We start from the raw sequence: 14,001 nt of genomic DNA on the forward strand, positions 1-14,001 counted from the left end.
GTGTGCAGCGTCATACGTCACACGCAGCCTGGCAAAAAGGTTCAGGTGTAAGTACCGGAATTTCCGGCCTGCGAGGTTTTTCCGACCCTACCAGATCCGGTCATAGGTTCAGCCCTTTCTGGCCATAGGTAGCGCTATGATTCGCTATGACAACGATGACAACGAAGACCCGTTAGTAGATCTGAAACTATGTGTTGTGTGTGTGTTTCGCGCGCCTCGCGCGTGCGCGCGTGTGTGCCCGCGCGTGTGACCAATGTGTCACAGTGTGTGTGTTCAAGTGGTATCTTTGTAATCATGACACAGTAGACATTTCTAAGAATGTATTTCACTATTTCTGAGTATTTCACTACTCAGTTATACATTTTCCATAGTTTGCTTCAAATAGCTGTTATGTGATAATAAAGTAATAATAATAATAACATATATTTCAACCCTTTGTATATATACACATCTCTGCATTCTCTGTGCCATTATGCTTGTTAATCATTTTAATTCGTTAGAGTATGGGTAGAGTTAGAGTTAGTTATGGGTAGAGTGGGTTAGAGTTAGGGTATGAAATGAAAAAAAGATTCATTACCTTTAGCTATGGTTAATGTAATAGGGTCAACCATTACATATCTTCTCCTATTATCTTTTATCACTTTCTCTTCAGAGAATGGTAGAGATGTATTAATTACTATGGACACCCCTCTTCTTACCATATGACGCAAGAAATACTTGGTTTACCAAATCCTTTCTCAATCTTTTGTAGTCTTCCTCAATCAGATGTGTTTTTTGTAGTAAAGCAACACGATTTAATGAAATGCAATGAATTTATTGTAAATCAATACAGCATGAAACCATATTTACATAAAAATGGATTAACCATACACAAACAAAAACGTATTCATTCACAAATTAGCTGGAATCAAGTAAAAACATTGTGTAGGTTAACTGAAATATAGCATGTGTCGTTCTGTCCCTCCCCACAGTACTTGGCAAGCGCAGTCTTCACGTTGCGGTTTGTGCGCTCGTCCTGTCCATTGGCCTGGGGGTGGTAGGGTGACGTGATGCAGTGTTTGACACCCAGAGCCTCAAAAACACCACGGTTGACCTGCAGGTGCATTAGTGTATGCAATTAAATTTGATTAAATTACAATTATCAAATGTCACACATCACATACACTGTGTCTTATATAGATAACTGTACCTCATTCACAAATTCCCGTCCTTGGTCGGTAATGATCCTCTCTACCAGTCCAAAGTCAAGAAGAATGTTGACTATCTTCCTGGACACCTCATTGGCTGTTTTGGTGGTGAGGGGTTTTGCCACAACCCACTTGGTGAAGAGGTCGGTTGCAGTCAGAGAGTATCTGCAATGAAAAATGCAGATTGTTCTCCATTAGCTACAGCATTGCAGCAGCTATTCCTCATGGGGTCCACCAAAAACTTGCTTCATAACTTTTATTGACTTATCCAATACATGATGTCAGCTTATCTCACTAGCTTTAACCAAAAGGGGTTACACATACTTCTGCCCAACATTCAGTAGCTACCTTTTGCCCTTTGCAGTGGTGGGAAGTGGACCAATGAGATCAATCCCCAGGACACTCCATGCCTCTTTCACTTGGATGGGATGGAGTACAGGTGCAACTGTCTTTATTTTCTCATGATGTTGACAGCGGGGGCACTCATCAACCTTTAAAACAGTGACATTTCAGAGGAAATTATCTAGAGTCAGAGAATTCTTGATGTGGTTGAGGCGTCATGTTGGTGGTGGTGGTCAGCTGCTGGGCTTAGTGCCTTAGGTGCAGAACCGCTGTGGTTGAGGGGCTGCGGCCTGTATGATGGTCTGGGTGTTCCAGTGCAGAATCAGATTGTGGTCAGTATGAGAATTACACAAGAGTTGGAGATCTTTGAGTAAAAGATCATTGCTAATGGGCAGTGTATAAATTACAATGTTCACACATCATGCACTAATAACATCAAAAACTCACCCATTTTATGACATCCTCCCGCAAGGTGGACCAGAGGTAGGACGCAGTCACCTTCTCCAGCGTTCGGCGTCTCCCTGGATGACCCCCAGTCCCATGGTTGTCGTGGCACTCCTTCAGATCAAATCAAACTTCATTTGTATAGCCCATTTCTCACAAAAATGTGACACAATGTGCTTCACAGAGAGCAAATAAGATAAAACAACAATAGAACAGATGAAACAACAATAAAGACAGACATTTAAAAGGCGAGATTGAATAAGTAGGTTTTGAGGTCTCCAACAATGATAATCTTGTCATAATTGGGAAAGATGATGGACAAGAACTCAAGTCAGATAAGAAAGTTACCATCAGGACATCACGAACTCCATCCTTGTTGCACACCAACAAGCGATGTTTGTCCTTGTATTTGTCCTTATAGTACAACTCCTCACCTGATGCAGCAGGAAAATACAGCATTCATTTAGAAGTGCAAATATAAAGCCACAGGTTTTATGCACACAATAGTTAGCAGATGCTTAATGAGACACTCAATTTTGATACAGGCCTACGCATTTTCGCCATTTTCGCCATTTCAAGCAGTGGCTTCAAGAGTGGATATAACATAGTTATTCACACTGACTTACCTTTCATCAAGTAATTCTTGGACGCCTTTAGAATCCTTGATTTAAGGTGTCCAGCCTTGGGTATGCCAGGAAAATACATACCATGCATCATGTAAAACTTCAGTGCTGTATGAAACTCAAACTCCATCTTGTTTTCACCTAAACTCTCTCAGTCGCGCGCAGGTGCGCGCGCAACATCCATGTATCTTAAGGTCGCTACAGAGATTAGATCTATAAACAGCCAAAATTACTGATGGGTAAAAATGGCGGTCATCATGTGATCGGAAATCATCGTCGTCAGCGAATCATAGCGCTACCTATGGCCGGAAAGGGCTGAACCTATGACCGGATCTGGTAGGGTCGGAAAAACCTCGCAGGCCGGAAATTACTGCGAGGAAAAACCTCGCAGGCCGGTACTTACACCGGGTCTAAATTTGGTTCCTGGTTAAGAAGGGTAGCTAAAGAAGCGACCCGAACCGACCCGACCCGACCCGGGCCGACAAATGGAAAAGCGCCAAAGAAGCAGGCCAGCCCGGGTCGACCCGGGCTGGCCCTGTAATGGAAAAGGGGCTTAACTGTTGTATAATGGGTGAATGACAGGCCGTTGTAAAGTGCTTTGGATAAAGGCGCTATATAAGTGCAGTCCATTTACACACACAGAAATACACACACACACAGAAATACACGCAAACTCTGCATAGTCCTGCTTACAACACAGGCAAATTACATATTTTCCTTGTGGAGCTCAAATCCGCCTACGCAAGTCTATACTGGCCCCTCCCAACAGTTGCTCGCCTTTCAAAGAAACTTTTTTTGTTTTGTTTTTTTCCCTGTCTGTGTTGTCATGGCAATAGGCTGAGGCAGGAAGGATCATTCTCATGCCATGCAAAGAGGGCCATTTGTTTAGTTGTGTAAACAAATCTAGTAGCGAAACTGACTAAAGCACTGCCGGGAAAATAGCAGAAGGGAACCCTCCTCATCTGAATAGGAAGAGTTTCCAAAAGCAGCATTTTTGGAGGCTCAAATTACTTGCCTGAGCAAGTTAGGAGTGTAAAACATGGCACTGCATGTAACACTGCAGAGAGACACACAGACACACAGAGAGACAGTGAGGACACCACTGTCTCTTAGCCATTGGTTTCCTAAAGAAGTGACAGTCTTTCCCAGGGGAGTTTAGTGATATGTTTCTAGAAATGTCCTTGGTTCAGTTTCTGGAATTGGGTTCATGCACTATCAAATGTGAATGAATGGGTTTGCTTATCCTACATGTCTTATCAGGTAGTGCAGCCTTTGTGGAGAGATTTGCCTTCTGGCAAGATAGGTGTGAGTTGGTGTCAGACCAATAAACATTACAGTTTGCAAGTGTCCTTAAGTATCAGTTTAGAATGATTGGCCAATGTAGGAGGAATGACATGGACAATTCTAAAAGTCAGTGATTGTGTGTGAGTGCATGGTCTTTGTTTAATTCAAATTCAACTTCTGTTATCTATTTTATGTGCTTTTCTTAGCCTATTTCTCTTTTTGATTGTAGGCTATAGGTGATGGACATCCCTAGATTAATATATTACTAAATAAATTGCGACATCAACACCAATCCAGGTTTATAAAAAATATTGTCATATCTGTCAAAGGAAATTCAAGGGCATTTGCTGCGCTAGTCTCGCCCCAGTCTATTTGGTGGGCTTTCAGCTCACCTGGAAGTTTTTTTTTTGACCACGTCACTGGAAGGTTCTAGAAGTCACGTGGCCGCCCCTTACCTTTGTTAAGTGACGTTCTCTCTTTCTTACTCGAGTCATTGGTTAGGACAATCTTCTATCGCTCCTGCTCTCTAGCCTCGTCCCTCCCTCGCCACAATGCGTGCATCCACAGTCACACTACGCACGGCCACGGAGCCATAGAATTTCTCACAACTATTTCTGGATTCCATGAACTGAAGTTTTCCATCTAAACATGTAAGCTTCATGCTTTCCTTTCATAACTATGTGACCATTTCAAAAGGGTTTGCTTTCTTTGCATTCACAGTCATATTTTACATCTGAAACGCTGCGAATGAGTTTGTAGAGCGCTCGCGTCGCGTCTCTCTTGATTTCGGTCTATTCAAGTCATTGGGGAAAAAATCTGTCGATAGAATTATTAATGGGACTAACTAACGGCGCGCCAGCAGAGGGTCATCTGTCAGTCTAGTCCAACGATTTGGGTCTGTTCTTCGGTAGCCTACGAAGGATCTGTTTTATTCGCACTGGGTCGTGCTTCAACTGTAGCGCATATGGACTATTTATCTGAACATTTTGTCTTTGCCCTGACAAGTTGTATGCTAATGCTGCTGGCAAACGGAAGTCCACTGGGATTCGATCTGCACATTCCACATTCTAAACGCATACACTATCTTATCGCTGCTTCTATCGTTGTTAACAGCATATTAATCGCCTGTCAACCATATCAATTGTTTGTATTAATTGTGCACCAGAAATGTCTTTGATGATGAAGATGATGATTATCAATGGCACGTTAGGTCGTGGTGAGCTCGCAGCCATGACTTTTGAGTGATATCAGAAATATTCCAGTGAAGGCCTAGATGCTGAGTTATGTTTTGTGTTCTGTCAAATAACTTGGGTTGACTAGGGAATTGAATAGCGATTATGGTCGCTCAAAGTAGGTGACTTTGATAAAACGTTAAGAGATCTCTTGTGAGTTACTTTTCTAACGATATTTTTGTTTGGCGTCAGTCGAGGGTAGAGACAGACACAGATTTATTTAATTTCGGGGAAATTCTATTGAGACATAAAAGTGCGGAAATTTCCAACATGGCTCATGACTCATATATCACTCACTCCCTCTCTTTACAAAACACCCACTGTAAGATTGCTAAATGCAGAGCGGTCTTATTGGTTGCTGGTTCCTTGACTGATATTGTAGATAGGCTAGTCATTTTTAAATCATTGTGTGGTCTCTCAAAATGATGAGACCACTATTGAGGATATGCCCTATAAGTCCAGCCCAGTCGGTATCGAGAGCAAACGAAAAATCACGTTTCAGCCGGTAACGGCGCCGGATCTATAAATAGACCCATATTTTATGCCCTCAGATTTTCCTTGAAGCCAAAAACAAACGGAATCTATTCCCGCCCTTCCATCCATTGTCTCCATGGCAACTATGTAGAGCAGGGGTTAATGATGTCATTTTTTTTCATCTGTACAGAGAAACGGTATTTTGTAATATTACTTTCATAATTGAATCATAGTTATCAGTGAGAGTGAGCTGGTCAGAGTTGGCCACTGGATTTCTATGGGTGTGCCTGTGTTAAAGGTCAGTTTTATTTGATCCCCCAGTTAGTTTATCGAGATTTATTAGATGAGTATAATATGCCAAAGGGCAACTTCTAGTTTGATGGTTTCTACTCATGTAACTTGAGCATGTTTCAGATGGATACTGGGTGTAGGCCTACAGAACTGTCACGTCTATTTATTTAGGCCTAACACTTCCTACACAATCATGTCCGATCTGCTCATTACTTTTCTAATCTAAGTGTTTTGGATAAAATGCGAATTAAACAATGTCCCTGGCATGCGTATCAGAGAGATGGCTATGTTTTATGCAAATATGGTTCATAGATCTGCTGTGGAGCTACCTAGCTTTGCATAGCAGGGATGCCACTGCCCCACCTCAACTCTGGTGCTTTGAACAGACAGATAGCTGCCTAGAGACATACAGTACAAGAAGCAATGAAGAATGAAATGTACACACAACCCGATTGATGAAACTCAGGCAGATGCTCATGTAGGCCTAACCCTCAACAATACTTTTTAATAAGAAGGTTTCACGTTTGTCTCTTGTGTAAGGGTTGGACTATAGCTGACATGAATGCTGATGCTGTTACTGACACACATTTTCATAGCTTTTTTAACTTTTGTATTATTAGCGTCAGTCGCTTGGGCTTGGCATTGATCCTGCTCTAGCCCACTAGGTCATTGACAAGGTGTAGTGACATTAATGATTAACTTTTATGTAAGGCCACCCTACAACATTCAGTTATGTACACCTCTTCTGTACACCTACTACAGTCCAGACACACTTCAGCGGTGTACAGAACAGGTAAGTTGGGAACTTACTGTGATGTTTGAAGAGTTTACCTGATTGCTGTCAAGATCAAAGACTGTGCTGTATAGCAAAGCCTGTGTACATATGGTAAGGCAATGGTAGTTCTCACTTGTAAGTCTGTTTTTTTAGTTCTGTTTTATTTAGATGTGATCTATGGAACAGTTTGGTGTGCAAATGCAGAGTTGGTGCTGCAGAGTGTGTTATAAGTAGATATCTATAGTATCTACTATATCTATGGAATAGTTTGTGGAAATGCAATGTCACTATTATGCCTTTTAGTGCAGTAGAGGTCTTAGTGTCCAGATGAGGACACTAATCTAATCTATGGATTAGAATGTGATGATAAAGTGTTAAAGTGTTGCTGTAGCCTAGCGTTGTAGTTGTATTTTGTAGAGGGTATCTAAGCAGAGGGCACATTCTTTCCTGTTTATGAGTCATGTCTTCATGGGCATGGCTTTGACTCTGAATACAGTCTAGGGAGCCAGACAGTACACTCACACACACACACACACACACACACACACACACACACACACACACACACACACACACACACAGACACAGACACAGACACAGACACAGACAAACCACAACACACAGGGTGAGTAGATCCTGCAGAGGAACTAGAGAGCACACTGAAACACCAAAGTGTGCACGGATCTATGCATGCTTGCTCATCTACCTTACAGTATTTGCACAAAAACATGCTCTGCCAGACATCAATTTTCAAAGACACACTATGCAGAGGTATGAAGTATCGCTGTCTTATTTCCGGAGTGGCTCTGTAAAACACACACACACACACACACACACACACACACCAGGTTAGGACATGCCGGTCGTTGAGAGGAGAGGAATGTGTTTTCAATTACACTAAGAATTGGGACACAATATTCTTCACTACTTTTTTCACCAACCATGTTGTATACATCAAGATAACTCTGTGTTGACATGTTTTGTAAATTGCAATAAGAATGTGGACATGTAGAGAGGTACATCCCATGATTCAGTCCGAAGACAAATGCCTGTAACCCAGTGGGGGTGCAGTGTGGCCTGAAGCCTCGGTCAAGATACTGTAGTGTTAGCAACCAATGCTGCTACACCTCTGCACTGACAGCTAGACCTCTGCACTGCTTTGAAGGACTGATGATTGTGTAATGCTTTATTGTGTACTCACTGTTTGTGCCTGTGATGGTCAGCAGTTGGGACATTGATGGGGATCATGTGAGTTTTACAGTGTGCACTGCAGTTTATCACACAGTGATGTGTCTGTCTGTGTGTGTCAGAGAGGTATTCTGCACTGTCAGACCGCTTGTGGTCAAAGGTAGCTACATTAAGATCAGAGAGGTATTCTGGTTTGTCATTGTTCTCGATTTACCTGTTTGTGGTACCTGTCTTTCTTGATCCATGTCACCTATGCCATTTTTCCCTTCCTCTTGGTCTCTCTCTCTCCTCTCTCTCTAGCTGTCTCTGTCATGATGCCCGCCTGAGGTCAGTGTTAAGTGATGTTCCTTGTGACGCTGTCGTGACCCCTGTTGTGGTTTCCGTGGAGAAGAGACGATCGAGACCAGACCTGCAGAGTCCCAAAAATGACATCATCACCAACTTGCAGCGATAGCAGTGGCTCGTCCAAACATGAGAGGTGTCAGGTGTGTGTGTGTCATAATTATGTTTTGAATGAATTCAGCTCTTAAACAGCTTGCAGCTAATATTAGCATTTCAACGTTGTTTATCTCAACGGAACTAACGTCCGTTGACGTAAATTTAATTGAAATGTTATTCGCAGTATGCATGTGCCTTGACTCAAGAGCACTGTTAAAGGGATGGTTCACTTGCAACATGGTTCATGTTGACACTTGCATGAATTTTTCAAGTGTGTGTGTGTAATCCCATGCTTCTGTCTGTCTATAGGACAGCTGGGAGATTGTGGAGGGGCTCCGGGGTATACCTGGGAATATCCAAGAGCCTGAGAGACAGGAGGGCTTCCTGCTGAAGAGGAGGAAATGGCCCATGAAGGGCTGGCACAAGGTGGGCACCTCCTTACCTTACGTCATGTTCCTTTACTGCTCTTACCCTTCCCTGCACTTCCCTTACGCCTCCCTTACACCTCCCTCCCCTCTCCCCCATGAAGGGCTGGCACAAGGTGGGCACTTCCCTTACCTGTCAGCCCTCCTTTACTGCCCGTACCCCTCCCTGCTCTTCCCTCACCCCTCCCTTACACCTCCCTCACCCCTCCCTTACCTGTCCCACATGAAGGGATGGCATAAAGTTGGCACTTCACTTACCCCGGGCCCCCTCCCTACCTCACCCCTGATGTCCAACTGACAGCCCATATTGCATGCCCATACCTTGACTGTACCATAAGTACTTCATTCAAAACAGCCTCATGATAAGTCTCTGTTCATCTATTCTGTCCGGTATACATGCCTCTAAGAAAAAGGAAAATGGGTAGTTTTACTGTAGCACCATGACGTGAGGAGAAAGTGAGATGTGCTACCTGACACTCTTGTTCTAAAATGTCTAATATGCTGATAAGATACTTCTTTTATTAAGCTGTTGTGGTGACATTTGAATGGACAGTTTCTAGGGAAGATATCTTATCAGTGTAAAACGAGTGTGTCCACACCGGCATAGTTTCCAATGTTGAGTGTGAGTGTTTTTCTCTAGCCTAAAGCAAGGAATAACTATGGCAACAGTTGCCATGGAAGGAAAGGGGATTAAATGGGACAGACATGTCTTTTTTTCTTCTTCTTTTCTTTATCCAGAGATACTTCCTTTTGGAGAAAGGCATACTGAAGTACTCGAAGCATGGAGCAGATGTATGTATCTACTCAAGAGTGCCCTCTATCTGTCAGTCATATACATCATACACACACACACACACACACACACACACACACACACACACACACACCCTTTCTCTTACTCTCTCTAACCTTTTGTTGATTCTCAGCTCAAGAAGGGAAAGCTGCATGGCTGCATTGATGTGGGCCTGTCTGTGATGTCAATCAAGAAGAAAGCCATGTGCATCGATCTGGATACAGAGGACAATTTATATCACCTCAAGGTATCTCCCACTTGTGCGCCTGCTCACACACACACACACACACAGAGACACGCATACATGCACACACATACACGCGCACACACTAACTGTCACTCTGTATTGCACGTAGGTGAAGTCTCGGGCGGTGTTTGATGATTGGGTGTCGAAGTTGCGACATCACCGCGTGTTCCGTCAGAATGAAATCGCCATGTACCCCCATGAGAGACACCTGTTCCACACCCACTCCTCCCCCTCACCCAACCTCAACGACTCCATGAGGATGGTATGTTCTCACCCCAACCAATCACACACCATGAACTGAAGAAGGATCAGATGTTGTGGTTTGATAAGCTTGGTTTTTTAATGGGTCTACAATGTCATTATTTCTCTCTCTCTCTCTTTCAGCGTGCAACTCTCACTAAGCAGGCATCTGTTGTTCACCAGGCGAAGGTCAGTGCCTGGCTTCACTCCTCCGATGACATGGACCAGTGCTGCAAAGGTAAAGAGAACATGTCTGTCTGTCGGTCTAGTCTGGTCTGTTTTCTAGTTTGCCTCCTCTGGCTAGTTGCCTGCCTGCCTGTCTGCCTGTCTGCCTGTCTGCCTGTCTGTCTGTCTGCGTGTCTGCGTGTCTGCCCTCTAGAGGCCTTACCTGACTTATTGTCTCTCTCTTTGGCTTCCCTCACCTTCTCCTGTCCCTCCATCCTCTCTCAGATTTAGAGGAGTGTGAGTCATACCTGCTGGAGCTTAACCTGCTACTGAAAAGTATGGAGGTTCTCCACCGCACCTACTCAGCCCCAGCCATCAGTGCACTGCAGGTACACACACACACACACACACACACACACACACACACACACACACACACACACACACAACTCTAACTCACTTAACCCTGACCCCACACACTTACTACAGCCCTACCATGACCATACTGAGACTTGTATGTTAAATCTCTCTCTCTCTGTCTTAATCTCCCTTTCCTCTCTGGAATACCAGTCTCCCACATACGACATTCCCAAGAGGGAGAAGAGGGGCCCTAAGAAGTGGCGAAAAAAAGAGAGCAAAGCCACACTACAGGTACAGACTAGACTGCCTTTCAGCCACCTTCAAACATACCGTATTTTCCGGACTATAAGTCGCACCAGTCAAAAAATGCGACATTAAGAGGAAAAAACATGTATAAGTCGCACTGGACTATAAGTCGCATTTATTTAGAAATATATTTCACAAAATCCAAGACCAAGAACAGACATTTAATCTGGAAAGGCAAGTTTATTCAACTACACAATAGCACACAGAACAACAGGCTGAATAGAAGTCCGGTATGTTAACATAACACATTAACAGTTATTCAGCAACACAATAGCATAAAGAACATACCTGGGAGGCTGAATAGGCTAAATGAACATAACAAGCCAGCGAGTCCAACAAGCAAGTTACCAGTAAGCAAGTTCACCAAGCTACCGTTTGCTTAGCTTCAACAAGCTAATGTTTTCTTGAATGAATGGTCTTTATTGTCATTGCTATAGTACAGGTACCAAACAACGACATTTAGGAGGGGTGGCTCCCCTGGTGCTAGGAAAGAAAAAAAAGCTGGAGCTGGTTTACATAAATAAAGGCTATGTACACTATCCACTATACTATACTTTTTCTTCAGTGGTATAGCAGCAGCATATAGTTGTCACAAGCCCAGAGTGGCCCAGAGCGCCCTCTGTCGGCTGTAGACGGTAATGTTTACTCCTTGGTTCATGTCAGTCAGTATGAAATTATATATATATTGATATATAAGTCGCACCTGACTATAAGTCGCAGGACCAGCCAAACTATGAAAAAAAGCGTGACTTATAGTCCGGAAAATACGGTACACGATGGACTGTTGTGCTGCTGTCTACTGATACACTAGTTGTGTAATATATCTATAATATATATGTATTGTGTATGTATTGTAGTTTGTATTGTAGTGTATCTACAATATCTATTTGTATTGTAGTATATCTACTGACTAGAGCACTCTGCTCTATGGGAAACTTCCCATCTCATCTCTCTCATTCACCGTTCCCCCTGTTTTCCCAAGGTACCAAGCCCATCGTCTAGTTCACCTCGTCTCCATGCCTCTCACCCAAACCTCTTCACCAGTGAGGCCAACAGCCAGGAGGCCTGCCTCGAATCCCCGGACTCGCCTACAGATGCATCCCATCTACAGGAGGATTTCTGCAGGCTCGCCAACAACAGTGAGTCCCTGCTCTGGTCATTGTCCTGTGTCACTAGAGCCCCTTTCACACATACGAGCCTTCCCAGTAGATTCCATGCAATTTCCAGGGTCGGCGTATGGATGAATGCGACTGACCAGGGAAATCCGCGCGGGCAATTACCCTGGTCGAGACCATGTATAATTCCATGGAAAGTACCGTGTCGCGGTAAGTGTGAACGGAAGCCTGAACATTGCCTGGTCAGTCTCCTTCCACAGCTATCCTGCATTGCACAACCAGCAGGGAGAACTGCCCCAGACTCTGAATATTGCTACTGCTAATTATAATTCGACAACTGGACACTACTTAATTTCCAATCATAGTAGACGTATGAAATATGCCATATATATACACACAGTTCTTTGGTGGAAAGGCTTTTTTTTTAAGGCTTTTTTTACGAACTCCCAGCAAAGTCAAAACACGAAAATCTGCGCACTACCTTTTCCAGTTGAACATAAACTAAACTATTTAAATTCTGCTATTGTTTGCGAAGTTACAAGATCCTTACATCCCACCATTTCTTTCAAAGGATGCGATGTTCTAATGTAGCCTATGGAGACGTTGTAATTGATCCCAAAGTCTGTTCAAACCCAGGCAGCGAGACCAGCAAGAAAACACAACTAGATCTTCTATAATTCTAACTGGATAGTACTTCGTGTCCAATCATAGTTAGCTAGATTACTTACTTAGCCAGCTTACTTTTATCAAATTGTTATATAGACGCAGTGCACACACACCGTCTCCTCAGCTGTAGAGTGAGCCCCCAGCGCATAGCAATAAGTCTAATTGAGTCAACTCGTTTTATGCTTATCATCAAGTTCTCCCATTCTGTGCTTATGGACTAGTATAGTATGATTATATCAACGGTAATCAAGTGCTTTAGTTGGCCAGCGAACTTGGTGATGGTCAGCACTGGTAATACGAGTAGACTCGCTGGAACGAGACAGGCGCACGAGACCGCCACACACCACATATCTGCCACATATCATACCTCCGTCCCACATGTATTTATCACAATTTTTCAATATAAAATGGAGGTATGATAAGGCAGATATTTATATATGGTACATGGCAGTCCCACGCGCCCGTCCCGCCCCAGTTCTGCATCCAGTTGAATGCATGTATTGAATGCAATGATTCAAGTAGATCGCGCAACCAGGGAATTGCCGACATGTGTGAAAGGGAGCAACACGGGAATCTACCGGCATTTGGCTCGTGTAAACGGCTAAAATGCCCGGTCGACACAGCTTGGGATTCCATGGAAATTACAGGGAAAGAGGCTTAAGACTGTTACAATTTGCATTCGAGGAAAGCAATGGGAATGGTGGTGGCTAGATGGTGGTTCCCTATGTGTCAATATACTGTAAGTCAATATATACTGTAAAGTCAATATACTGTCATTCTCTTTCGTACTCTGTGGTTAAAAGAAGGCTGTTTACAAACTCCCTTTCTTATCTTGGTGCCCGTCCCTGTCTCTCTCTCTCTCTCTCTCTCTCTCTCTCTCTCTCTAGTCCACTCCACACTGAAGTCGGCCTACAGTTCTCTATCAGCAGAGAGAGAGAGACTGAAACACACTGTCGACCTGCAAGCCCCTTCACCAGCACAGGTCATGGGCCTAAAGACCACCTATGCCCCGGTGTGTGTGTGTGTGTGTATACTTTTCAAAAGATGGCTCAATAAATTCCTCAAGAGCACAGTTTGCTGACCTCCACCTCTTCATCCAATCAGGACTCCCCCGATGGCTCCCACTCCCTGGTCCACCAGGAGTCCAATGAGAGTCGAGGGTCTATCCCGGATTCTCTGTCCGAGTTCTTTGACGCTCAGGAGCACCTGGTATCCTCCAGCTCCTCCGAGGTTTTTTTCACCTCTTTCTGTTCCGTATCCATGGCTACTCCCCCCCCAGCACTGGCCCAGTTGTCACTGTCTGGTCATAGAAAAGATGGATTTGCAATAATAACAATACATTTAACTGTAACCTTTAATTAAGAACAAATGGCTGTTGTGCGTTTTGAGCTACCCTCGTCCTCTAT

General features: G+C 43.7%; 1 protein-coding gene and 1 long non-coding RNA gene across 2 annotated transcripts in view; one reads left to right on the forward strand and one right to left on the reverse strand.

Annotated features, from left to right (window-relative positions):
* Nucleotides 1-1,542: 1,542 nt before the first annotated feature.
* Nucleotides 1,543-2,670, reverse strand: LOC308157144. The gene is made up of 3 exons (XR_013937433.1): nucleotides 2,600-2,670; nucleotides 1,977-2,087; nucleotides 1,543-1,678 (listed from the first exon to the last, which is right to left on the reverse strand). It is a non-coding gene; the product is annotated as an uncharacterized lncRNA (long non-coding RNA).
* Nucleotides 2,671-8,195: 5,525 nt separating this feature from the next.
* osbpl3a (oxysterol binding protein-like 3a) overlaps nucleotides 8,196-14,001 on the forward strand; it is a 14,192-nt gene continuing 8,386 nt past the window's right edge. The window contains exons 1-11 of the mRNA XM_080532603.1: nucleotides 8,196-8,325; nucleotides 8,588-8,704; nucleotides 9,442-9,495; nucleotides 9,630-9,743; nucleotides 9,853-10,005; nucleotides 10,128-10,221; nucleotides 10,434-10,537; nucleotides 10,719-10,799; nucleotides 11,797-11,953; nucleotides 13,483-13,607; nucleotides 13,700-13,825. Coding sequence (XP_080388729.1) covers nucleotides 8,266-8,325; nucleotides 8,588-8,704; nucleotides 9,442-9,495; nucleotides 9,630-9,743; nucleotides 9,853-10,005; nucleotides 10,128-10,221; nucleotides 10,434-10,537; nucleotides 10,719-10,799; nucleotides 11,797-11,953; nucleotides 13,483-13,607; nucleotides 13,700-13,825 — 1,185 coding nt within the window. The 5' untranslated portion in view covers nucleotides 8,196-8,265. The remainder of the gene's footprint in view (nucleotides 8,326-8,587; nucleotides 8,705-9,441; nucleotides 9,496-9,629; nucleotides 9,744-9,852; nucleotides 10,006-10,127; nucleotides 10,222-10,433; nucleotides 10,538-10,718; nucleotides 10,800-11,796; nucleotides 11,954-13,482; nucleotides 13,608-13,699; nucleotides 13,826-14,001) is intronic.

This window comes from Nansenia antarctica (assembly GCF_963989245.1).
Source record: "Nansenia antarctica genome assembly, chromosome: 5".
In the NCBI taxonomy this organism is placed as follows: Eukaryota; Metazoa; Chordata; class Actinopteri; order Argentiniformes; family Microstomatidae; genus Nansenia; species Nansenia antarctica.